General features: G+C 33.2%; 1 protein-coding gene across 2 annotated transcripts in view; it reads right to left on the bottom strand.

The window, feature by feature from the left end:
- Positions 1–1,183: 1,183 nt before the first annotated feature.
- LOC106672356 (probable phospholipid-transporting ATPase VD) overlaps positions 1,184–27,687 on the bottom strand; it is a 31,123-nt gene continuing 4,619 nt past the window's right edge. Inside the window, exons 2-24 of one of the 2 annotated variants that reach the window (XM_014403713.2) lie at positions 24,975–25,110; positions 20,413–20,978; positions 11,048–11,249; positions 10,709–10,898; positions 9,833–10,083; positions 9,617–9,766; positions 9,413–9,526; positions 9,053–9,208; positions 8,817–8,983; positions 8,600–8,760; positions 4,986–5,126; positions 4,753–4,917; positions 4,497–4,682; positions 4,212–4,443; positions 4,064–4,141; positions 3,829–3,983; positions 3,565–3,767; positions 3,364–3,487; positions 3,147–3,304; positions 2,973–3,077; positions 2,724–2,911; positions 2,332–2,472; positions 1,184–2,265 (exon numbers count right to left, since the gene is read on the bottom strand). In XM_014403713.2, coding sequence (XP_014259199.1) covers positions 2,205–2,265; positions 2,332–2,472; positions 2,724–2,911; positions 2,973–3,077; positions 3,147–3,304; positions 3,364–3,487; positions 3,565–3,767; positions 3,829–3,983; positions 4,064–4,141; positions 4,212–4,443; positions 4,497–4,682; positions 4,753–4,917; positions 4,986–5,126; positions 8,600–8,760; positions 8,817–8,983; positions 9,053–9,208; positions 9,413–9,526; positions 9,617–9,766; positions 9,833–10,083; positions 10,709–10,898; positions 11,048–11,249; positions 20,413–20,978; positions 24,975–25,100 — 4,020 coding nt within the window. In that variant the 5' untranslated portion in view covers positions 25,101–25,110 and the 3' untranslated portion in view covers positions 1,184–2,204. Of the gene's footprint in view, positions 2,266–2,331; positions 2,473–2,723; positions 2,912–2,972; positions 3,078–3,146; positions 3,305–3,363; positions 3,488–3,564; positions 3,768–3,828; positions 3,984–4,063; positions 4,142–4,211; positions 4,444–4,496; positions 4,683–4,752; positions 4,918–4,985; positions 5,127–8,599; positions 8,761–8,816; positions 8,984–9,052; positions 9,209–9,412; positions 9,527–9,616; positions 9,767–9,832; positions 10,084–10,708; positions 10,899–11,047; positions 11,250–20,412; positions 20,979–24,403; positions 24,486–24,974; positions 25,111–27,687 lie in introns of those variants that run through there. The other variant, XM_024228379.1, reaches the window with a different exon arrangement.

The raw sequence follows: 27,687 nt of genomic DNA, 5'->3' as shown, positions 1-27,687 counted from the left end.
ATGTTGTAACTATTCCAATTTTCCTTGATCTTGTAACAGTAAAAGGATGGACAGGTGATTAGGATCAATCTTGTGGTGCCGGTTGTTTTTTTGTCCATTTTTAAGTGTCAGTTCAAATGCAGGGCCACTGGATTCGAAACTGGGACTTTTACCTTATACTGACAGTGCCGCCTAAGCTGTTGTCAGCGACTAACATTCCCATATATTTCTTCACCTAATTAATACTGGCTAAGCACAAGTTATATTGACCCATTCTCTCCTTGTTGCCATCTAGTAGTGGTTAGGGATGGTTGTATCTAATGCATACCTCATACATAATTTTAAATAACCGATGGTTTGGTAAAAGGAACCACCAGTTTAATTAAAGTTATACTTCTTTATGGGGATTGTGTGGTCATTAGACTCGGTTCGTAGATCCCAAGGTCGTGGGTTCAATTCCCGTCGCCCCTGGCCCTTTTTTTCACGATACCCTTCCCCCAACTATGCTGAAACAATAAACAACGTACTCTGGCTAATATGCGAGTTCATAAGGCCATTAAAAAAAACAAAGTTATATCTCTGCAAGGACAGGTTATTGACATCCCACTTCATCCCAAAAGGAGAGAGTGATCTGAGAAAGGATACAAAATTAACCTAAAATCATAATTTAAAAGTGAGGGTTGATAAAGAGCTTATAAAAGGTATGTTTATTAACTGATTGGCCTGATGAAAGTAAAAGGCCAACTATTTTGTGTGATTTGTATTTACACATTTTAAACAGGAACATAATCACATACTTAGATTTGTCAGATGAAAGAAAGTCATATTGATGACCCTTAGTGTCTAATTTTTGATTTGTTTTACAAATTTTTATAATTTTATGAAAATAGATGTTATTTTTTGTTAAAAGTTTTCCTCCAAGTTTAGCCCAAGGTACATTTATTTGCACATGTTTGGTAGATAGCTGCATAAAGTTTGATTTATTGAGTATTTAAAATAAACCACGATGTACCTTTTTTTTGGGGGGGGGGTTGCAGTGTTAATAAAATCAATCAAAATTAAGTAATATAAATAATTTACTATCCTTTAACTTTAAGACACATCTGCTTCTTTGAGTCTTCACATTTTATGTTAAATTATCCTAATTTTTTGATGAATAAGTATGTATAGGAACAAAACTTCCAAATATGAAAATACAATAAAATTTGATTTCAGTTGTTCAATATAATAAACATTATAACATTTTAATATAAAATCAACCAATTTTACAAAAGAGAAAACCTACATTATTTAGGTTTATGTGCTTGACATAAACAATTGCTGGGAAACTACAAATCACATACATTGTTTTATTTAAAAAATAAGTACAATTTAAAAACAATAATAATTAATAAAGACAAATTTGGAATGGTTTCTTAAGTATAAATATGGTCCCTGTATCAACTTAAAAACTTAGGGGTAAAAAAAAATTCTCTGACAACAAATATTCAAAACTAAGTCATTCATCGTAATTTTACAAATTTAATATAAAATAAGTTTACTAAATCTTGTACAAATTGCCGAACACCTAAAATAAATGACAAATAAGATATTAGCATCTAACAATAGTTAAATTTTAAGAAATTAACAAAATATTGATATGTCCAAAGGTCTAATTAAAACTGAAATATTTTTTTCTAAATACTAGACAAAGGTCTATTGTTAAAAAAATACTTTATTAATATTATACATCCCTTTCCTAAAGAGTTTTGTCCTAAATAAAACTAAGAACAAATTACCTCTTTCAAAATATGAGGTGTAATCAAATAAATTTTGGCAAGACTCAACAGTATATAAATAAATAATACTTTCTTAATAATTCATTATTTTAACATTTTGTGGTTCTCCTTCAATGCTATACAAACAATTATATGCTAATAATCAACATTTATTTATCATAATACACTCCCAAAGAATTGACAATTTCACAACTAGAGTTCTGTAAGTACTTATCAGATATCAGCTTTCTTAAACAATTATAAACGATGATTATCTTTCACAATTTCTCGCAACTATATCATATCTTTTCAAAAAATACTCATCTGTAAGTAACAACATGGCTTTAGAAACTCAATAATATTTTATTGAAGTTGGTCATATCTAATTAATACATAAACAGTACAAAATATAACTATTTCTTTTACTAATTGACAAAATTAGAATTTGTATTTTTGAGTTGGAAAATGTCATCCAACTGCTGTAAGAGTCGACATTGTGACCGGTGTTGTTTTGTTTCCATCAGGACCACTGAAAAATATAAATGTTTAAGATTTAAGTGTGATAAATTTAGTGTGTTTGACGGATAAAACATACCGATAAATGGAAGATGTTGATGTAGATCTTGACCATGACACAAGGAAATGATTACCTCTTTTGGTGGCCTTCCTCGTCTCAATTACTGCTCTTGTAACTTCATTTGGCCAAATCATGGTTTTCAAACAAAGCCAAATGAATCTTAAAAATAAATAAATTATAATAATGAAAGCAAGTATTCAGTGGGGGGGGGGAACTTCTTTGATCTACGTAAAAAATTACATATATGTATTAAGTAGTCATAATTGATCATATTATTTTTTTAAATTAATTATCTTGGTTCCAGCAGACGGTTTATTACTATGCCATATTTTATTTCTCATTTTAATTGTAAATAAATGTATATATTTTATGGATTTACGGTTAATGAAGTTTAAAAAATAAATAAATACCTTGGTATTAGAGCAGTAACTGTGGAAAGAATAATAATGAGGTAATAAGACTGGTCTCCAATTGTTGTTTTCATGACCCATGTGTTGCTGGACAGCCCTATACATTGCATACATACAAAATTGTACAATATGAAGAAGAGATAATAAGCTCCAATGGAAATCACGAGTGAGGCAACGTGCAGTAGTGTCTAGAAAAAGAGCAATTTAAGCCAATAGATGTGATGATGATAATACTAAATTAAAATGTACCCAAGATTTAGTCTCAAGTGAAACTTGGCCTAACATGGCAAACATGCAAGAACTTGTTATTGTCGAACCAAACTCCCAAAGGCCTATCTCACTTCCAGTATAAACCTGTAAGTATCAATATTTATTGTATACTACAAATTTAATATTTTATTTGAGATCTAAACATGAACACACCCCAACTGCAATAAAAAAAATAGCCAGGCTTTGGTATATTGAGTCTAACAGAATTATCCAAAAAGAATAAGGGCGATAAGCTTTTCCTAATCGTCCGTATTCATATAAATTTGGTCTTGACAGTAATACATTAGCTGGTGCATCTTGGTCATAAACACCTGTAAAAAAAATCAAGGAGAATATTATGTTTGATTTAATTAATTTCAACTTATAGTACCCATGGCAATTGGTGGAAGTGCAGTAAAAATTAAATTATAAAGCATATGAAACATAGGATCAATCATGACTGTCCCAGAAAATCCACAGTAGATCTGGTACCAAAATATTAAGAATACGAATGTCTAAAAAATTTAAACATTTTTAAACACAAACAAGTACATACATGTTTTAAATTTAACATAATTTAAAAGTAACATACACAATTTTTGTATAGGAAATAAAGGATCATATTTGTAAGCCTGTAATATGCCCAATGGCCATGGACAAGCATCAAATGTTTTAAATATTTAAATTTTGCAATAGCAAAATCTGATGCCATGACTGCTTGCATCCCTTCCTGGCCTGAAATTCCAATACCAACATCTGCTGCTTGTATCATCGATACATCATTTGCCCCATCACCTAAAAATTCACATATAAGCAACAACCTCATACGTTTCATTTGTTTACAAAATTTATTCACCGATAGCTAAAGTCTTCATGTGTAATTGTTCTTTGACTACTTTTACTATATAAGCCTTTTGTAATGGTGTCACTCGACAACAGAGCACTGCTGTACAATATTTGGTCAAATCTAAGAAAGGTTGAGTCAAACCTGACCTGGGGTCTAAAATAAACCTTAAAAACAAGCATTATGATTAAATTACTTGCATAACAGTGGTATATTTTTGTAAGTTCCCGACTGAGAAAAAGCTTACGTTAATGTTTTTCCATCAATTATAATGGCTTTCTGCTTTTGTTTGAACGATCTGGATGAAGTAGAAGCACAGGATCCTCTGAGCAATGTTATTTGGTTAAAAGCTTAATAATTTTTTTATATAATAAATATATTAGTATATAATTAACCTTGCAATATCATCCTTGAAAAAATGTAAAGCGGTCTCAGCAGAAGGTTTTGATTTTGCTGCTAGCCTAAGCATTTCTGTTTTAGGCGAAAAAAGGCCAGATGCTAAGGCGACATTTGTAGCAGTTTCAACTTTGTCCCCTGTGAGAAGCCACACGACAATGCCTGCTGACCTAAGGCATTTTAAGGTCTCTGGGACACCAGGCTGCAATCTATCTTCAATTCCAGTAGCACCTTTAATTAAATATTCTTTAGATGTTGAGTGTTAAAATATTTAACAAACTAACCTAGCAAAGTGAGATCAGTTTCGACCAATGAGTAAGCGTGCTTAGTAGCAACTAGAGACATGCCAATGGATGAATCCAGTTCTTTTTTAATTGCAGGCCATTTTTCTTCTGGTATTGTTCTACAAGCGACCGCTAACACTCGCAATCCTTGGCTGGAATAACTGGCTATGTGGTCTTGTGTTTTTGCTAATTACAAGAGAACAGTATTAGATTCTTTACATTATTTTTTATCTCCAGATTTTTTAAGCATTTATACTTTCTAAAGATGGATTCACCAATCTAGAGTAAATTGAAGAATCGGCACCCTTGGTGTATACTACAATTTCATTGGTAAAAGGCTTTCTTACGATGACCGACATACATTTACGATTAGAGTCAAAAGGCAGTACTCTTAAAATTTCAAATTCAGCAATACATTCACCTGGAATAAAACAAAAACAATTCATTAATAAATCGATCCCAACACTGATTGGATATGATTTGATTTACCTGGCAATGACACAATTGCTTTTGTTGGAAACCTTCTAACAAGACGGCAGTTGTAAATGAACGCCATTTGCACAAGTGCTAATTCATCAGGACTCTCCGCTTCAAATATTGGTTTTGATGTTGGTGTTTTTGGAGAAGCTCCTAAAAATTTTATTTATTCATTACTATTATTTACAACACAGACAAACGTGCTTGTACAGACTGTCATTATAGTACTTGGCTTCCATGATATGAACATGCTGAAGTCTTCAGAAATGAGGGCCTTCCTGCCCTTGATTAGGGGTAAGGCAATGAAAAACTGATTAAATAAAATGAGGCCCAGGATTGATCCTTAGCTGTGATCACCAGCCACAATTTTGTAAGGGGCAAAAGTGTTATGTGACATATGAAATCTAAACTATGAGCGAATAACTTTTATTTGATAGACATGTTACTTATAGTTTATTAAACAGTTTATTGCTCCCTCGTGTCAGATAATGTAATTAAAAGCCATTTACAGATCCAATAAAGCAATCGGAATGAATGCTTCACTTGCTGCTCTACAAAGATGGGGGGGGGATCTTATAAATGTGGCTCCAGACATGCAGGATTCACCAAATGCCGAGCAAAGGTTCACCGAATCTTGACTGGTGGGGACAGGTGCTTGGTTATTCGCCGAGCAACAATAATTGGTGCTTGCCTTGCTCAGCTTATTGTCGGTTTTTCTTGTCCGCTTCAAAGTGCACAAATATTTGTGAAGTAGCCAAACTCAACCTCAATTTGGTTATCAACTGTACTGTACATAAATAAATCATTGTAATCATCAAATGTACGTAAAGTACTTGTACTACTTTGATTTACTGTTATTTCTTTTTCAAAACAATTTCTAACTAGTATAGATGTATTAAGCTGGAAACACACCTGATGCAACACCACGACGCTACACGATGCTATGTAACGCTACCCTACTTTATGCTCTGCAATCCCCACTGTCCAGATTTTTGTCGAGTTGCATTGCGTACAGTTAGAAACAAAAGAACCGGACACTCATACTTTTATTCAAACTACATGTATTATTGCCGTTATATTAATTACAACATACTTATTTTAATATAAACCAAATTAACCAAGATCAAAAATTCATTAGTTTTTATTTAAAAAAAAAAAAAAAATTTAATGGTTTGGTAGAAAATTTAACAAAAACCGAAATACCATTTTTTGATATAATGAATTTAACTAACAATTTATTTCATGGTTTTGCCCATAAAATTACACCATTTTCGTCGAGTAGCTTCAGAACAGGACACTCATATTTTTTGTAGTTTATTTCAAACTAAGTATATGAAATTTTATCGTTATATTAATTACAACATTCCTATTTTAATGTAAACCAAATTAAATGAGATCAAAAATTCATAAGTTTTTATAAAAATTATTTAATTATGAAGGTTAGGCAGAAAATTTAGCAAAACACCGGAATAACCTTATTTAAAACAAGTTTAACAAACAATTTATTACATGGTTGTGCTCATAAAATTTAACTAACAATTTATTACAACGTTTTGCTCAAAATAATGCATTAAGGACAAAAGAGGTGTTGCGATTGTGATAGTGATTATTGTGATACACACTGTGTGACTACGTGACGAGCGTTTCACTTCACATAGATGTGCACACCCTACCAAAAAGTGGCAAGGTGTCGGGGTAGCTTCGGGTAAGTGTGTTCCTGGCTTTAAGGAAAGAACAACATAACATAGTTTTTGGATTGGCCCCACTTAACAGTCTTGGAGTTCCTTGACCAAGCTGAACCCATATAGATAGACAGATAAATACTTTTATTTACAATGTTATGAAGAAATACAAAAGTAATAATAAAAAATGATCAAAAATGTCTTAGTTGCCTATATATGTTATGATAATAATTTTATCTTTGAGACACAATCCATTTTGTGCCCCATACTAGCTGAATCAATAATTTAGAACGCTTGTTTTCCAAATCCCAAAAATCATAACACGGTTTTCAATGAATGGAAACAGCTTGAAAGTAAGATGGGGCAGTGTGACTGAGTTTGTAGCTACTACACAAAATAGTAACCGCACTGCAGCAATGATAGTCTCACTGTTTACGACTGGTAGTAAGTTGAATACTAGCACAGCACTTGGCAAATAAGTATTCACTGTTTATATATAACATATAAATATATACAGGGTGAATTGCTACTCGTGCTACAAACTTCTCCAGTAGATTCTTCACCCTAAAATGAACAAAAAAGTTCATATTGTCCATGGTCCGATTCTCAACCATTTCAGAGTAATTTCGCTTTTTATCGATTTTGAAAGATATCACGTCCTGGCGTCGGAAAATCGTGATATCTTTTAATCTAAACATTTCTCTTAAAATCTATAAGCACCGTTGAAATCCCCGTTAATTTTTAGAGAGAATCAAAATCATAATTCCATTGAAATTTTTTAATTTAATTTAATGCCCATTTAGTATGTAATGCTTAAGAAGTTTACAAACAGCTAGAAGGTCAAGGAAGAAAGACCCAAACGTTTTGCCACCTTCATCTTCTTATTGAAAAATTAACGGGGATTTCAACGGTGCTTATAGATTTTAAGAGAAATGTTTAGATTAAAAGATATCACGATTTTCCGACGCCAGGACGTGATATCTTTCAAAATCGATAAAAAGCGAAATTACTCTGAAATGGTTGAGAATCGGACCATGGTCAATATGAACTTTTTTGTTCATTTTAGGGTCAAGAATCTACTGGTGAAGTTTGTAGCACGAGTAGCAAGTCACTCTCAAACATTAGCAATCCTTGAACCACCATTTTTTCTCTTTTTGTCATCAACATCTTGGTCTCACAACCACTAAATAAGAAAATGACGAGTGCGTTGGAAGCGTTATTAAATCAGGTAGTTTTCCTCAAATTTGCTGCCTTCTGAGACTAAAATTAGAAACTCTGGATTACTTTATACACTTTCCGATTTACACAATTTTCCACTCTTTTTGTAGTTCTGGCTGAAATAAAACACAAAAAATTAGCCCAAACATTTTGCCACCGTCATCTTCTTATTGAAAAATTAACGGGAATTTCAACGGTGCTATTAGATTTTCAGAGAAATGTTTAGATTAAAAGATATCACGATTTTCCGACGCCAGGACGTGATATCTTTCAAAATCGATAAAAAGCGAAATTACTCTGAAATGGTTGAGAATCGGACCATGGACAATATGAACTTTTTTGTTCATTTTAGGGTGAAGAATCTACTGGAGAAGTTTGTAGCACGAGTAGCAATTCACCCTGTATATACTTATTTTTTTGAGGGCTCAAATAATAATTCCAAACCTTTTTTCTACTATGAACTACAGGTTAACATTTACATCACTAGAAACAGAATGTTAAACTTTTGTATAGGTTCACAATCTTAAACAGCATCTAACAAATTATAAATAAATTTTTTAAATTTCATTTATTAATATCTGAACAAAAAATATACATTGAGCAAATAGTATAGTTATGTACAAATCTGTCAAACCAGGAGATAGTGCGGAAAGAAACCAGTCAGTGCTGGAACTCTTTTACTTGAAAATAAATTTTAAGATATTAAAATTACATTTTTTTACTCACCATTCTTAATATTTTTGTCAGTGAAAAACAGTGACATCGATGGCACATTGAGGAGTTTAGGCCTACTCAGTGCAGACTTGGGTAAGGCTGTGGGAGAATTTTCACCGGAAGATGATATTGGAGAAAGAGTGGGCCTTATTCTGGCTCTGCATGAGCTATGCCTAGATAAGGGGAATTTATTACAATTTATGTGCAATTCGATTAAACTAGAACATACCTCATGTCTTCTACAGAGAATGGAAATGGATTTTCTTCAGGTGTCGGAGACGGGGTAATACTTCGCTCCTCTACAAGCCTCCTGTATTGATCCCCTACTGGAGTTTCAGCAACATGGTGTTTTTTTACTGAGGGTACGTCTCCCTCTATCACTCCACTTGAGTTCATCTGAGACAATGATATATACAATATTCAAAATATTGAAATTTTAGTTCAACAGATCATATCAAAACTTACAATGTCATGATGGGGATGATTTGCAACAACTACGGTATTGCACAATGCTAAAGCCAAAAGAAATTCTCGAACATGATCAGATTCAGGATTACTACCCCTTTGCAAATGTGCTAACAGTTTTGGATGTGGGGTCAACTGCATGCTTAAACTTTCACCCTAAAAATATTATATTAAATATTTTGTATACAATAATAATAGGGGGGACTGTAGTGGGTGAGAGGTTAATCACAGACCCCCAGAGTAAAGGGGAAAACACAATCTAATAAATTGTTAAGGTGGCTCCAGACATGTGGGATTTGCAGAACGCTGAGCTAGGTTCTGCATGTCTGGAGCCCCCTTTATAAAAAGTTATTCACAAACCTTTGTTGCCTTTGCTGAAGGGTGATTGTAATCAACTCCGCCTATTGAACATCTTCGAAAGACCATTTTATTTTCAGTCAATGTTCCTGTCTTATCGGAGAATATATACTCGACCTAAAGTATAATGAACTATTTACCGAGAAATCACCGAGAAGAACCACTAAGATTTATGAATACATGGCTATTATTTATTATAATTTATACCTGACCCAATTCTTCTGTTATGTTAAGAGCTCTACATTCAATTCTTCTATTGGTCTCGGCATCATACAAATCATGATTATTGTTTATATGGTAAACTTGAAGCATCTTTGTCATTTCTATCGTAACATATAGGGAGAGCGGAATCATAACCTGCATAAAATTATTACTGGTGAGGTATATTTATTTTTAAACAATTAAACAAGAAAAATCATTTACCTGCAGGATTATGATGAAAGTCCAAAAAGTGAGCCAGGCTTCAAAAGCCGTCGTGGAACTTAATATGATAAAAATGACTTGGTTTGGGTCTTCAAAAGTATCTAACCAAGATTTTGCGCCTATTGATCCTAAAGCACATAGAACAAGAAGTATGGCCAAACACCAAAGTACATCAATGTTCATTTGCTTTTCTAAAGATGATGTTTTATTGCGAGTTCCAGAATTGTTCAGCATTGCTTTAGTCTCATGTCCTAAAATGAAGTTAATCCAATTAATAATGAACAAAGTGTATACTTTAATTATTAAAATAGTGTTGTATTATTTAAATTTATAAACAATGATTATTTGGAGATTGTGAGATGTGGTCTGGTCATTAACTAACGGTCACTAAACACTATATATATGTGTTTTATATATAAACAATATATATAAAAAATAAAAATAAAAAAGGATTGACATTATATACTTATTATCAATATGACATATAGCAATTTATAGTTTTCAAAAGGAAACTAATTACTAATTATGATTACATTCTTTGTTTTCTCTCTAATGTTGCCAGCATTTGAATAAAATAAACAATGGTAATAATAAATGTTTCATTGTTATCCCCCAATAATCAATAAGGTTCAAGAGATCAATTCGAAACATACTTTAATAAATAATAACCCTCATAGGCACAAACAATTGTGTCTTGGAATGCGATCAATCAATCAAAACTGTTCTTGGAAGTGAACTACATTATAAGTAAAGCCAAACAGAAAAAACGAACACATTTTCTATTCCTTCAATGGACATTAAATTAACCAACAAAATATGAAATATTGTTGTGATTGATTTCTTGGTAAAAAAAAAGTTCATTTGTAAACAACTGACCTGCATAAATAACAATTCCTTCAACAAAATCTGTATTTTTTATGACTGAATCTCTGAGCAATAAGTGATCTGTTGTAACGGGAATTCTTCCACCACAAGGATGAACTATGGCACCATGAAAATGATACAATTTTGTGGTTGGAGGATCCACTTCGAGCACACTTCTGAAGTCACTTGGCTTGAAAGTTTGCTAAAAATGAAAAATTAAATTTAAATTAAGTATCAAGTTTAATAAATTCAAATTAGAGCAAAAATTATAATCAACAGAAAATGTTTAGTTGTCTCCATATATTCTGTATAATTATAATTAAACAATTAGATAATTTGAGAAATACGCACTTCTAGGAGAGCCTGAGGAACATTTCGTAATTTAAGATTACTCTCCCCATCAAGGTTGCAAGTGTCTAGGTAGCATGTCCCATGTACTTCAGAAGACCTGAGAAGCAAGATGTCAGCAGGGACAACCTCATTGTTGCTCAAGTGTACAATATCACCAACCCTCAGGTCTTTCCAATAGACTTTTTTGTATCGTTCCTCTTCCCTGTCAACAATAAAAAAAAAAAAATCAATAGTGTTACAAACATAATACATCCGATACTCATTTCTATGTGAGATGAATGAACAAGATGTTTGAATTCAAGCAAAATTTCCAAAAAACGTATGTCCCAAAAAAGAATGGGAAAAACAGAGAAATCCCAACTTTAAGAATGACACCATCTGCTGTACACTGGCGGATCTTGAACACAAGATGGTGAGGGACAGGCGTGTGTATTTGGTCCTAAAATGGGAAAAAAACCCAGTGACTTACAGGCTTAAGTCCATCCAATTGAAAGATGTACTCAGTTCAATCCGAACAAAGGGTACAAAAATAAAAATGAAATTACCATCAGACGCCAAGCAGCCATCAAAGCATTAAGTTCAAACATCATTAGCTCAAAGATGCTGAATGACTAAACAAATTAGGGATGGTTAGGTTGGTCAACTATCAGCCGACTGCTTATTCAGAATGGTTTGCTATGGGAGTGCACACACTTGCTTATAGCCCAATTGTTGATGGATGTGAAATAAGTTTGTTAGTTAGTTTAATGAGATTTGTGATAAATATATTTAAAACAGAGTTAATTAAAAAACAAACAATATTCATTATTATTATTTATTATCAGTAATTGATTTAAAACATAATACACTCACATACAATATAGTCTTGTTGATTTAAAACATAATACACTCACATACAATATAGTCTTGTTGATTTAAAGATTACATGTAGAAATCGGCCAAATGTAATACCATTACACAGTGTGTGCACCACCAACTAACCCAATAGTATGTACAGTTAATGCCCAACCAGACTAGACTGATGGCTGATAGTTAATTCTGTACCCTAATTGTTGTAGAGTTCTAACTACTACATAGTACTATTAATTATGCAAAACTTAAGAAAAAAAAATACTAAAAAGACCCTTAAGAAGTTCCGGGTTGAGGTTCTTCATTAGCTTTCCCATTTGCAGCTTTTTTTTTTTTTTTTTGAGAAATATGCATAGAATTGGTTGTGATGTTTTTCGTTTTCTTTCAACCATCAGTAGCAGATGGTAACAATCTATGCTGTCACTGACAATGCTTGTTGGCTTTTTAATGCTCTTCGAGACCACTTCATTTTGCTTTATGAGGTTAATGCCAGTTTGAATTAGCATTAAACCTTCCTACAAAATTTTATTTGGTAAAATTTGCAGTGTTTCTTTTCTGTCTCTTAATTCTTCTTGGGATTTTAATTCCAGAACTTTTTCTTTTGTCAAAGGCTGCATGTAAGAGTACAAGCTGTAATTAGAAGAAAAGCTACAATAAGGCAAATTTATGAAAAGAGGGGAAAATAAAACAAGCCAGGATTGTATTATAACTATACTGACATACAGATTAAAATTAAATTAATATTTGTACTGTATTTTTGGAGTGCTTCACTATTTTCCCAATAGATAAAATTATCTACAACACATCCAAATTTTTTTTTTAAGTGGGGAACATTTGGACCTTAGGGTCAGCCTATTTAGCTATGACTCAAGGTTCTTTTTCTATAACACGTGAATAAGTTTTATTGATAATAAAGATGAATGCACAGCAGCACGTCGGTGGCTGCAATGGTAAGATTATCCATCAATCTTGCATTTGAACCTTATATACTTACAAATGGGCTTTTTTTAAACGCCGGCACCTCAGGGTTGATATGGCCTCTGCTGTTGCAAACCCCCAAAAATTAAATAAAGGTCATCAAAGCTAATGTTATAAACATAGATTTAAAATCAGGATTCATTCTCGGCAACAAATGAAATGGCCATGGAGAGTTTTAGTGAAGATATACTTCGTTTTACTTATTAGAGAATCGAATCCTACAATTACACAACATTTGAAAAATGGCAAAAAGGAGGAAAATTCGAAAGGTAGGTTGAGATGGGAAACTGGTGTCCGAGTACATCGAAGTCACAATAGCTCAAATGGTAGTAGAGCAGCGGCATATTTCGCCGAAAGTCGTGGGTTCGAATCCCGCTCGTGACACTAACGTTTTCATTTCAACCAATTCCTTACAAAAAAAAAGATTAATTAATTGAAAGGAGTTATTTGGTCAATCAGACCACAAAATATAATGGATTTAAAATAGTGTGTATTATATAAAAATGGATGACTTTTTTCTTATTTTTAGGCTTTTAATGAAGGTAATTAAAGAAATTTTCAAATATTCCATGATGCATCCTGCATCATTTTCAAATAGTTCACGGTTTATTTCTGGAAAATTTTACAATATGCTTTTTTAAAATTAATTTGTACATTTTTGTAATTATTTGATTGTTATTATTATTTACATTTGGTGTTATAATATGAAAATAATTTTAAAATATTTTTAAAAGAACGGAAAAAAGTTGATCTTTTTATTTATAAGGGATAAGTAAAAATAAAGAATTAATTGTAGGTGAAGAGTGAGAGGGGGAGAGTAAAGAAAGATGTGGGTTTGTAGATCGAAATTACACCAGAAAGGGGGGAGAAAAGGGCAGAGAGCGAGAGAAAATAAAGAGAGAGAATGAGTGAGAGCGAGAGGAGAGGGGGAGAGGGACAAAATAAAGGGAGAGAATGAGTGAGAGGGAGGGAGAGAGGGACAAAATAAACGGAGAGAATGAGTGAGAGCGAGAGGAGAGGGGGTAGGAAGGGAGGGAGTGNGAGAGAGAGAGAGAGAGAGAGAGAGAGAGAGAGAGAGAGAGAGAGAGAGAGATCCAAATAAGGTGATTTTCGTTTTAATCCATTCGACAACTTATAAGAAAAAAGTTCACGTTTTCAACTCTTCATTTCGTTAACAAAAGACCGACGATCCCATTCATGACGTTATTGACGTAAGAGGTACGTATGTATCTATTATGTTTGTATCCTACTCAATTCTCATTTGTTATAACAATGACTCATTCGCCAAACAATTAGGCTAGGCTCACCCATTCAATTTTTAGTTGCGCGTCAGTTTCGTAACGGTTTGGTTCGTTATCTACTAAACTGCGCACATTTGCGAAACTAAATAGTTTAGTTGTGGATTGTGAGCATACAAACAACTTTTCGGTGTTACCATGGACTTCGTTGAGTTAGCTACTGTGTTGGAGAAGGAAGAAAATGAAAAAGAAACGACAATGGGTGCATCCTCTCATCAGCTAACGATTGAAAAAAAGGGCAAACGTTTGATTTGTGCAATTGTTTGAGGGTCGTCACCTTTAACTCTGTGTGATACATGTGAGTTGCACACAGTTGCGCAACTGTATCAACATGTTCACCATCAAATTCAAATGATTTATAATTAAATATAAAGATTTATGGCTAAAGACATTCTGCATCCACTTCGTATAAGATGTTCAAACCACGACTTTCAATTCACACCAGTTTTAGTTTTGATTGAAGACAAGGGTTTGGAAAACGTTAATAAATGTTACGCGTCCCTTCTGCAGAACATTTTGACATACAATTATTTGATATTGTAAATGGGAAAATTACAATTGAAGAAACAATAGGCTAAATTACCAAACGATTTTTACAATATCACTCACTCACAAGAAAATTGGTTCAATGCGTATTTACAGATATCAAACAAAATCACAAGTCATCAATGGTTAAGTGAACGTGCAGTATTAGCTGAAAAAAAATTGTGGATGTCAATTTCATTAATTTCAGTATTCAACTTATGTTACCAGAAGAAACATCTACTTACAAATCAATAGGCACTGTTATACATCAAGTTGAAGCAGTAAATTATTCAACTGAATTCTTAAATTCACTAGAATGCCCACCACAAATTATTAATCTGAAGGTTGGTGTTCCTATCAAATTTCTTAGAAACACATTGACCCACCTCATCTTATCTTAGCCATGCTACCAGATTGACAGTCGAAAGATTATTAAATAACGCCATCGAAGCAACTATTTTCATTCACGTAAAGGAGAGGAGAGGACGTATACCAATGATACCAACAGATATGCCATTCCAATTAAACTGGCTTTTGCAATAACCATAAATAAATAAATCTCTAGGTCAATCATTGCAATTATGAGGATTGAATCTGGAAAATCCATGATTTTCTCGTAGACAGTTATACGTTGCAGGCTCCTGTGTAGGAAAACCATGTGATTGATTTGCATACATCCTAAATGGAATCACCAATAGCTTTCCAATAAACTTAAGGTAGAATACAACAGAAATAACAACATATGCAATCTAAAACACAAAACTCGTAACATATACATATACTCCAAACTACCAATAGCAATACATAAACTCAAAGCAACGCCGGGTACGTACAGCTAGCTAGTGTTTTTTTGTAGTGGCTACGAACTCAGTCACAGAGTATTGTTGCCCATTTTACTTTCGATCCGTTTCCAGCATCGAAAACCTCGTTCCGATTTTTGTGATACGGAAGGAAAGCATTCCAAATTATTGGTTCAGCTTGGTACAGATGGAGGAACTCCAAGACTGTTATGTTGGGTCAATCCATTCCTAACCGACAGAAACAACGCTATGATGTTATTTCATTAGTACATCTGCAATAGTTAGGAATTGTTTATTACTGAAAAATAAATAGCAGTTTTGTTTGATGATTACAGTTGATATCCGAACAGCGCAGTTAGTTCCCGAATGTGTGGATGCATTGAGTTCGGCTACTTTACAAATTCGTTTGTTCACTTTGAAGCGGACAAGAAAACCGACGATTAGCCATGTATGGCGAGCACCCAACCCCACTAGTCGGCATTCGGCGAATCCCGCATGTGAGCCACCTTTATGTATCTAAAAATGTAATAATATTTGTAAGAAAAAATGATGTAATTGAAAATACAATTCCCAGATATTAACTGTATGAATATAACACAGGATGCCAAAACAACGCAGGACAAAATATAAATATACACATTTGATCAATTTACATGCCTTCAAAATAAATCGCCTAACAAAAAGAGTTAATACAATTAATCAATAACGGAATAAGGACAAGAAAAAACAAAGTGATTATGGCGCACAAGTGTCGGTAGAATACATGTACATATTATTTCAATTAATTATACTTTTCTTCATCTAAGTTCTTGGCTGAGATGAAAAAGCTAGTGTCACGAGCGGGATTCACCCACGACATTCGTTTCATCTCAACCAAGATCTCAGATAAAAAAGTTTAATTAATTAAAATAATTAATACGGTCATTTAAGACTGCTAAACATATATGGCTTAATGTACATATTATGTTGACAGAGTGGAAGGAATTAGAGGCCTGCCCGCAGACATGAAAAACAAAATTAAAGCACAGAAGTGATTGTAATGATAATAAGATTTATTTTTGCATTTTATGCCAGCCCTCAAAAACCCTATGTAGGGGAAAGAATAAGAAGCAATAATAATATAAGAAGTTGATTCTATACTTTAAGCAGACAGACGTATGTGGCCGAGTATACCTTTCGTACGTCGGTTAAAATAATATTCATACTTTGTGCGTGAAAGTTGGAGTATGTTTGTGATGGAATATCGAATACTCACAGACACACCAAAGTAGTCACTGGCGTATTATCAAAACCCTGGTGACTATCCGATTGTGTGAATGTATTTATTTAATTAAGTATGTAAAGACATTGGACACGGCCAGTCCAATAGCGAGTATTCACAAGACTTTCGGGCCAATTAGTTTAACGAGGGTAGGGAATGCATGATTTTTACTCTGAATGAATGCATTTACTGGCGTGAATGAAGGGAGGACGTCATGATGAAAACGTACATTGGACTGGGTGTATGTAATATGTACGGGTTGGGTGTGAGCACTGAGCAGCATATCGAGTACTATTGGGTCCTCCAAACCTAGATTAGGTTATCGTTTTAATAGTATGAATGTGTATTTTAATTGACTTAGGTCATTTTAATCAAGGGTGGAATGGTTAAACGATAATAATTAAATAAAAATCAAATAAAAAACAGGACACTCGTATTTTGTTATTTATTTCTAACTATATGTATTTTTAGCGTTATAATTAATTATAACATACTTTATCAAATTAAACGAGACCAGAAATTGAGTTTTAACAATAATAATGATGATGATTTAAAAGAGAATTCACCAAAACTCCGGAAAAACAGTGATAGAATAAATTGTTAAATTTTAATTTATCACTAAATCATTTTCTGGTGTTTTTGTGTAGTAGTATGCCAAGTTGAAACAGACAAAGATAGAATTATTTGTGTAATAAGGCAATAAACTAACAGAAAAAGGCAAATTTGCAATTTAGAACATTCAGTAGGTTTCAAAATGATAGTTCGTAAAAACCTTTTTAATATTGCCATACTTTAAATAATTACACTTTTTTCACTAATTAAGACTTGCATATAAAGGCCGCCTAAAATCAAAATCTATGAGACAGTTCAAATCTCTGACACGGAAAACAAATGAATTGGTGAATTAACGTTTTCAAAAGGGAATATTGTAAAAGTGATATCTGAAATGAACTTATAGGGGAATAAAAATAATAAGATAATAGCTCAATGAGCCTGACCACCAGATGACGAATGTTTCAATACAAAATGAAGAAGGATTTGAAGGTGTTTCCCATTGAAGCTAATCCACTCACTTGGGGAAAAATCTGCTTTTGGTTACGTTTTACAGTCCTTTTACTTTTTTTTACAAACAAAAATGTTTACTGGGTATAAGGTAATTAACTAACAGATATATAGATACTTATTTTAGAAAATACAATAGTCTACAAGGAATGCATGTATACAAAGGATATAGACATGGGTTACAATCTGCCTTAATTAGCGACTATATTTCCAAATTAGATTATCTATGTTTCTAAACAAATTAATATAGGATAAGAGACCTTACTGGAACATTATAACAAGATATTACCGAGAAACGAACCAACCAGCATAAATAATCAACAACAATCAGAACAACACAAGACCTTGCCTTTTTTTGCGGAATGAACTTCAAGGTGGCCTCAACCTTTTTTCGTTCCGCCCATAATCTTCTGGAGGCTAGACAGCCGCAGATAATCGTTTAAAGTCAGTCATAGGAAAAAATAAAACACGCTGAAGAAAATGTAATCAATATATTGTAAAATATTTTTCCAAGTTAGTTTTAAACAAGTAAATAACAAGGATGTAATGTGTATTTTTTTAGTTTTCCAGCTTAGTCTGATGATGTTTATTCAATTAACATCCTTTATGAATTTTAATTTTTTTTAAGCATTTCATTTTATTTTAAGGATTTTTAAAGTTTTTTAAAGAGTTTGTATAATGTAAGTGATTTTGTTGTGTTATAATCAATTATTAATATATCATGATATTTGATTGTTTTGTAATAATGTTGTTTGTTAAAGGGGAACAGAAGACCCGGTCATCGGAATATAATAACGGCTGGAAAACTCCAAAAAATATACAATACACATTGTATTATAGACAATTAAATTAAAAACTAAAAATAAAACTAAGTTTATTTAAAATGTATTCATTTCGGTCGCATGTGACCCGAAATAATGAAAGCAGAATTTGAAGATTCATATTTTAAGCCATTCTTGGAAGATCCTATGAAGTAGATCGGAATATCGGAACATATGTTAATTCCAACTAAAAACGTAATAATAATTTAAAGAACGCAATCACGATTTAAATGAACAGTTTTCCCTCTTTTTTAGCACATCTCTACTAATTGGAAAAATAAATTTATAGATCACAATTTGTACATATTTACTACCTGCACGACGAATTGGAAAAATTTCACCAACATAAGGAATACAGACGGTCAAAGGCACACTAACATGCGAATGCGGAGACAAATTCATCGGACTAGAAAGGACAAAAAATAAAAGACAGATAGAAGGAACACAGATCAATTGGGGGGGAACGACGGAAAATCGAAATACGCGGCTCATCTAATAGAAAACAACCACGGACCTTCGACAATATAACCAAGTATGGAACAACGTCCAAGGAATAACGTCAACATACGATTGTTACAACTTGATCTTAATAAAGCAATGAAATAAAATCTACACAAACAGAAAAGATACAGAAAAGTAACTGTTTAATTTTATTAGAATTATCTTTGGAATATTAAAAAGATTGATTTTTCCTAAAAACCTAAACCCCATAAAAATGAAATAATGACAATGAAAGCTATTCGCATTGGGAAAACAAGACTTGGAAAAAGCAGTACGTTATTGTGCAATTAAAAGCAATTTTAAAAATGTGCAGATCTGGGTGAATAAGTTTTAAGAAAGAACAGTAACCCCAGATTTCATCTTCTAACTAATCTAAAGTGTCAATAATAAGATAAGAACTTATGTTCGTATTGCACCGTTGAAGACTTCTCCAAGAAGAAGAATAACAATGTCGGCAATGTACTTGATTTAATACTTTTAAAATTGAAATTAATTTCGTTTTTGTTCAAATTTTCATATTATCTTTCAAGGCAAAAAACGTTGTAAATGTTCCAGGGAAAAAAGTATAGCAAATTACATCATTCTTGAACGTGTACTCTCTTCTTGTTTAATCAAGCCTTACTATTAGGAGATAAAAAAGGAATCTTTAAATTATAATTACTTATAGTATCAAACTAGGAATATAGTCATTATGCATTTTAATTATTCATATTATTATATAATTATTCATAGGTCATTAATTTTTTTTAAACTTATGTTTTGCATTTCATTTTCCTTTTTCTAACCATTATGATGTAGGTGGGAACGTTGTTTTCAATTAAGCAATTAAGGCACATTTTAAGGTACATCTTTGTATTTTTTTATTTCTCGCGACGTTTCGGCAACATTTCTATCATATTCACCCAAAAAATGGTCCTTGGCTATTATATGGTATGAAAAACGTATTGCAGTTTGACTTGAGCCTTCCGTATGATGGTAACTGGACTTTTTAACAGGAAAGATAAGCAGACCAAATTACAGATACATCACCACAGACTACAAAGAAATCACACCATTTATACATCAATTATTAGCTCATATGATAGAGTGAGTACACCACTTTCACCAGGCCGTTGACGAGTTCGTTTTTCTTTAAAAAAATTAAGGAATAGCGTCAACATATGGTTGTTACTACCTTGATAGATATTTTTGCTAAATTCAAGACTGTTATAACGTTTACATTTTGAATTATAATACAGATTATCCGAAAAAAAATGTATAAACAACTCACCCGTTGTAGACTCTGCACGTTGAATTGTTTATCCTCTTGTCGCTCGCCCATCTTCTTTTATCTTCGAATAGATCTTTAATACACGTTACACCGAGAATAAATAGCACCGGTATCAATGCGATTTCTTTACCGAAAGCGTTTATCGAAGGCACCCAGTTTAACAACACTATAAAAATAAAATATAAATTGGCAACCCTGTGAAATTGTTTTATAAGATTCTTAAAGAGAAAATTGAACACTGTGTATTTCGTGGTCCTTATTTTATTGTCACCGGGACTGGTCCGAACACGCGGAGGAAGTATATGATTTGGTACGACAGTCCTCGCCCTAGTCTCCAATTCGGATTTAGTTTTTTTGCGCAGTATAAAAGATATGAGAAGGTCCATTTTTGATGGTGGAGCATTTTGTCGTAAAGTGTAAATCGACTCAGTTCTCGAAGACTGCCTTGCATGACCGGGTTTGTGCCCTTGTTCCGACGATTCCCTGTGGCCAGGAGGGAGGATGAACTCCGTCCTCGAGCTGACACGACTGTGACCCTTCACAAAGCCCGCGTCTTCTGCCCCAATCTATAATGAACAAAACAAAATACATAGGAAATTAACACGTTTGAAAGATTTCTGATTCGGATACCTTATTTCATTTGTACAACAATGAAACCCAACCAGGAAGGAGCAGAAAATATGAAATTGTTTTTTACCTTATTATTGGGTTGTCCGGAAAATAATGCAGGATTTTAAGTTTTCATTAAAAAAAATCTATATAAAATATTCTGTTTACGTTTACAGGATTACNTCTACTCAGACGGAATTAATAAGTTACCAACACGTTGGGAGAAATGTATTGAGAGTATGGGAAATTATTTTGATTAAAGAACATTGCTTTAAAGTAACTAGTTTCTTTTTTTTTGTTTAATACCAAAATCCTGCATTATTTTCCGGACAACCCAATAGCTAATGTTTCAGGGTTTTTAGACGAAACAGTTTCGTAAGGCTTCTAACATTTATTCAAGACCGTAGAAAAACACTAATGTAAAAATATCCAAAATAATATTCCTTTCTTTTCCTTTTTTTTATAATCAAATCAAGTACTGATATAATAGTATCAAAAGGAAATAGAGAAATTGTGACTCATATAAAAACAATGATAAATCATACTTCTAAATATGTCTAAGAAGCAAATAAATGAAAATATAAACTGTTTGTAGATGAAAAAGCTAGTGTCACGAGCGGGACTCGAACCCACGACCTTCGTTTCATATCAACCAAGACTTCAGATAAAAAGTATAATTAAATGAAATAATTAATACGGCCATTTAAGACTACTAAACATATATGGATTAATGTAAATATTGACAGAGTGGAAGGAATTAGCGCTGCACAGAATAAGGTGCCTGCCTGCCCGCAGACATGAAAAAAAAATTAAAGCACAATAATGATTATAATAATAATATTTATTTTTGCTTTTTAAGCCAGCCCTCAAAATCCCTATGTAGAGAAAAGAATAAGAAGCAATAATAATATAAGAAGTTGATTCTATACTTGAAGCAGACAGATGTATTTACGTTTATGTGTACCTTTCGTACGTCGGTTGAAATACTATTCATACTTTGTGCGAATGTATGTATTAGCGTGAAAATTGGAGTATGTTTGTGATGGAATATCGAATACTCACAGACACACCAAAGTAGTCACTGGCGTATTATCAAAACCCTGGTGACTATCCGATTGTGTGAATGTATTTATTTAATTAAGTATGTAAAGACATTGGACACGGCTTGTCCACTAGCGAGTATTCACAAGACTTTCGGACCAATTAGCTTAACGAGGTTTTAAGCTAATGCATAAGTTAGCTTAATGCATGATTTTTACTCTGAATGAATGCATTTACTGGCGTGAATGAAGGGAGGACGTCATGATGAAAACGTACATTGCACATAATTTTAGCGTAATATGTACGGGTTGGGTCTGAGTACTGAGCAGCATACCGAGAACTCTTGAGTTCCCGCTAAAACTAGATTCAGTTATCGTTTTAATAGTAGGAATGTGTATTTTAATTAAGTTAGGCCATTTTAATCAAATGTAGAATGGCTAAATGTTAAACATAAAGAAAAACCGGGATACTCGTATTTTGTCACTTATTTTATAAAGCCGGTAATAAGTCGGGGGTCGTGGGGTTCGAGTCCCGCTCGTGACACTAGCTTTTTCATTTCAACCAAGACCTTACATAAAAAGAATAATTAATTGAAAGAAGTAATTTGGTTAATCAGACCACTAAACATAATAGATTTATTTCATAAAATCAAACGAGATCAGAAAATAGGAGATTTAACAATAATTATTGCCCAAGGCCTTGGGATCGAATCTCGCTCTTGACACTAACTTTTTCATCACACCAAGAGCTTAGATAAAAAGAATAATTAATGAAAATTATTGTTATTATTGATCAGTTTTTATTATTTTTCCCATTTTATGCAAAGAAGGTTGTGAAGAAAAATTAGTGTCACGAGCGGGACTCGAACCCCCCGACCCCCGAGACTAATATATCACCCGCTGATCACTACTAGACCTATCCTGACTAATCCACGAGACTCCAATTCCTTCTCCCGGCCGATTATTATTTAAATTTTTCCTTTTACTGCAATATTCCAAGGTTGAGAGGAGGATTGGTGTTTCGTGGACCGAAATCACGATAGCTGAAATGGTAGAGCACCGAGGTTCTAAAACCGGAGGTCGTGGGTTCCAGTCCCGCTCGTAACACTAATTTTTTTTCTCAACCTTCTTTGAATAAAAATTGAAAGAAAAAAAAAATAAAAGAAAAATTGATAACTAATAAAATGAGGTTACTCTTACATCAAAAATTTCCCCGTTGCTAATCCAATGTCGAATTGCAAATAAATGATGCTGCTATTTTTGAATATTGTCAGTAAAGGGGAAAATAATAGTCGGCTGAGAGGAGGAATTGTTGTCTCGTAGATAGATGTCAGGATAGCTCAAGTGGTAGAGCATTGGGGAATAAGCCGGGGGTCGTGTGTTCGGGTCCCGTTCGATCATTAATTTTTCTTCTTTACCTTCTTTGCAAACATATAAACGTTAAACGACGCCGATTTCCATTTTAGGTGGCATATTTCACACCGGACTATCACGAACACAAATCGGCCAAAAAATGCATTATTCAAATATTTGATCGTTAACAGCATCACAGTAAAATTCTGATATAGCTCATTTCGTACACTTCCAAAATTCTAAGTGTCGAACTACCCGCTTCTATTTTGAGTCGGAAACGATATCTAAACAGGCTGACGATAAGGATTCCTGCTGTTCTTTATTATTTATCTGTAATCCGGACAGTAAGGGAAATGTCTTTCCAGACCATTATCGGGTTTGAGGGTAAATTATCGGATCCCATTGTTATGGTGCTGACTATTATTCTTTTCCCTTTTCACTTCTAGCAGTCATCCTTTACGCTTTGAATTTTTTCGTTTTTGAACGGAGGCAATGTCCTTATAACAAACGAGTTCATTTGAAAATCAACTATGAAAAAGGAGTTTCATGAGTGCCAATATAGTTACAACTGAAGTGTGTTTGGATTCGCAAAGAGATGTCTAGTTGCTAATTGGTTAAAGTATTGGTGCAAGCATTTTGTATATAACTATGTTTTTATAAAACATATTTAATTATAAGATAAAATTCATAAAAACACCGGAAAATCATTTAGTGTGTTAGGTTGGCCCTTGGGAAACAATTAACTACTACTTACTATACTAACATTTTATTATCCTTAGCGAAATTACATAAATGAATTCTATTTCTTGTCTATTATACGATAATGGTATACGGGGCTTCCTGTCAAGTGCAGGTTCCAGAATTACACATGAACTTACAGCAAAGGTTTGGGTTCCTATCTACAGATATGTCAATTCCCCAAACTATTCTACGAAGACAGGATTGCCTAAGCTACTCAGCCTGAGAGGGGCAAAACACTAGACACTCACCCAGTATAAGCCAGACGGCCGCGATCATCTTCTTCCCAGCGTTAGAACAAGACTGAATCAACGTCCGTCGTGCGAAATGGGATCCGTCTGTCTGGCATTTCTTCCCTCCCAGTCTATACACTTTTTCTACAACTTTAAATTAAACTAAAACCAATTGTCTCTCATACACTACATAGTGAAAGATTAAAATTGAACTAACAATTTATTCTAACAGAAAATGATTTATGTGTGTTTTAAATTCACAACATGATAATGTGTTTTAAAGATTTATGTTTCAATCCATCATAATTATTTTAATTAAAACTTACGAATTTCTGATCTCGTTTAATTTAGTTTATATTAAAATAAGTCTGCTAATTAATGTAACGATAAAAAGACTTATAGTTTGAAATAAACAACAAAATAAGAGTGTAAGCTTTTGTATTTGAGTAAATGATTATTTTCCGAAGTCAAATTTTACAGTTTAATTTCAAGACAAATCATTCCAGGCTAACTGACGAAGTTTATTTTTGATATTTTAAAGCCAAGTATGTCGATACTAAAATAGAAAAGCTCAATCGTAAGAATTTACCTGACCGTGCGAAAAGGCCCTCTGATGACCCTTGCGAAGGGCTGAGGGCCTTTGCGGAAGGGGTGTCATCCCTCCAGCACTCACGCTCCTCATGTGCCCTTTCTGCAGTGGCTCCGAATCCGCCATTCTCAACCATCTGAAATAAATAATAAACGATGCTTTGTGAAAAAAATCTTTAGAATCAGGGGCATCTTGGGTACAATTGTTACAGACAGCAGGACACACGCGAGGTTTCAACCTTCATGAAATGTTTTTTCATGTGTCGACCAATCTAATATTGCACCGAATGGTATCTACCACTAATTATGTACAAAGGTATTTAGTGAGATGGAACAACAGGAATGATTTTGACGGTTTCAATATTTAGGAAATTGTATAACTGAATATAAACATACTTAGAAAATGTCGAACACCCGAGGACATAGACCGAATGATGTTTGAATTTTCTAGTTGAACAGAAAATTTTGATTTTTCCTTGCACAACGCTTGACGGATGATACTGGTAATTTACGTCTGACTAATTACTTCTCATTAAGTTTATTTATAGACGCTTTCTCTAATGTAAGATAGCAAAGACAGCATAAATAAAATCTATTTTCTATAGTTAATGTTCGTATTTCGCTGAGGAAAACAATTATGTTCGTAAATAAGACAATCATCTAAGACAATAGAAATAATAAAGATAGGGAGAGTATGTTGATTCACTTTTTATAATTGATAGAACACTCACAGATTTAATCCATAATAAATTAATAAAATAAATAAAAAATTAAATCTGTGTGTAGAACCATCATTTACAAAAAATCCAGTGCCAATGGCCGGTTTCGTACCTATTGAGGATAGACATCAAACAGTACTATGATAGGTGTATATTAATAGATTACTTCTCCACTCTAATAATTTTGTAATAAAAATTTTTTAAAAATTAGAAAATTGTTTATAGCGTTGTAACATGATAAATAAATTTAAAAAAAAAATCAATAGTACGTGGTACTATCCCAAAATGTCAAAATAATTAAATATTTAAAAAATATTCGGTCATTACAAGTCTTTGTGCATTAATTAATTGGTGATATTAAAGTTTCCATTTTAATCTTTATTGACTCTGATATAAACAATGCATATATGTTTACTGTGATTAATCCTTTATTTAATTATGCATACCAATTGACTCTGCCTTTCCTTTCGTTTTATAAATCTCACCGAAAATTTTGGGACAAAAAATTGTCATTCGTGGTCTACTGAGGGACTACTGGAAAAAAAGGACAAGTGCGAAGTCAGCAGCCGGGGAAATTGCATCGTAACGTTTTGGTTCAGGCGGTTCCATTCTGGGAACAACAAGCTTACAAGGTGAGCGTAAATCCCAGATGGTGGATGACACTGAATTACTCGAGTCAGCCAATAAGGATCCGTATGCGACTACTCGAGCATTATCGTCCGAAACGGAGGTTTCAAATGCAACGGTACACATATCCTCATGACTAGTCAGCCGCCCAAGCTCAAAAATGAGTTGATATCTGTAAAAGTTTGCTTCAAAATACAAAAGATGATAGATTTTGAAAGAGAATTGTAACGAGCGATGAAAAATGGATTTAAAAAAAATCCTATCCACCGAAACAGTGGTTTCCGCAAGGCCAAGAGTTCACCAAGGTGGATTTGGAAAAAAGATTATGCTTTGTGTTTGGTGGATTATGTTAATTGTTTTGCCCTGTGAGCTGGTTCCAGATGGAAGTGCTTTACTGTTAAGAGTATATGGAATTTTAAAAGAGAAGTACCCTACTTTGCTCAATGTGGATAAAACGATATTTCAGCAAGACAACGCAACTGCACATCGTTCCCGTTTATTTTTTAAGAAAAATGTTCAGAAATGAAGTGTATTAGCATCTTGCTTCACCCACCTTACCATCCCTGACGTCTCACCGTCTGACAATAGTCTTTTCCGGCCAATGGAATTTTGGAATGGCGTTTTGTGACAGGCCGGAACTTCGAAAACTCGAGAGAGTGTCTAATTGGGATGGTGAGTTCTTCGCCTCGAAAGCCAAGAACTGGTATCACCACCAAATTCAACTTCTAGCAGAATGATGGGTTAAAGTAGTTGATAATGATGACCTATATTTTGATGATAATTTCCATGTTTACATTTTACACTGAAATTTAAATCAAACTTAATTTATGCACGACTTTTGTAAAGACCTAGTATTATTATATACTAATGTATTACTATTAACCCAACAAAAAATATATTCCATTCCATTCTTTTAATTATAGGAAATAAATAATACATGAAATGTGAAAAATGATAAATGAGTGTAATAAATGACATAAAAATAATAAATGACAGCAATTTTTTTTAAATGTATTCAAGTCACTGAGAAATGGGCTGTGCTCTAAGACGAGTTATTGAAAACAAACATCAATTTGTGAAATACACCGGTGACCTGCTATTTATTAACGTTGTGGGCCTGGATTGAGAATAGTATCTGATAGCCGTCATATTCGGTAGAAGTCGTTAACCTAAAGCGACGAGTGAAAATAGGCGGACCCGATAAAAAGCCAACGCCACCGTAAGTATGAATTTAAAAAAATTCTTGGTTTCTTTGTGATTTTTTCTTCTTCTTAAGAGAAAAACCTAAATCAAATGTCCAAATGCCGATTTATTTTAACTATTGATGCCCACAAACTGCATATCTTTTATAACTCTTGTAAAATTTGA

Source organism: Cimex lectularius, unplaced genomic scaffold, assembly GCF_000648675.2.
Source record: "Cimex lectularius strain Harlan isolate CLEC.00 unplaced genomic scaffold, Clec_2.1 scaffold222, whole genome shotgun sequence".
NCBI lineage: Eukaryota > Metazoa > Arthropoda > Insecta > Hemiptera > Cimicidae > Cimex > Cimex lectularius.
This window is presented reverse-complemented; position numbering and strand designations above follow the sequence as displayed.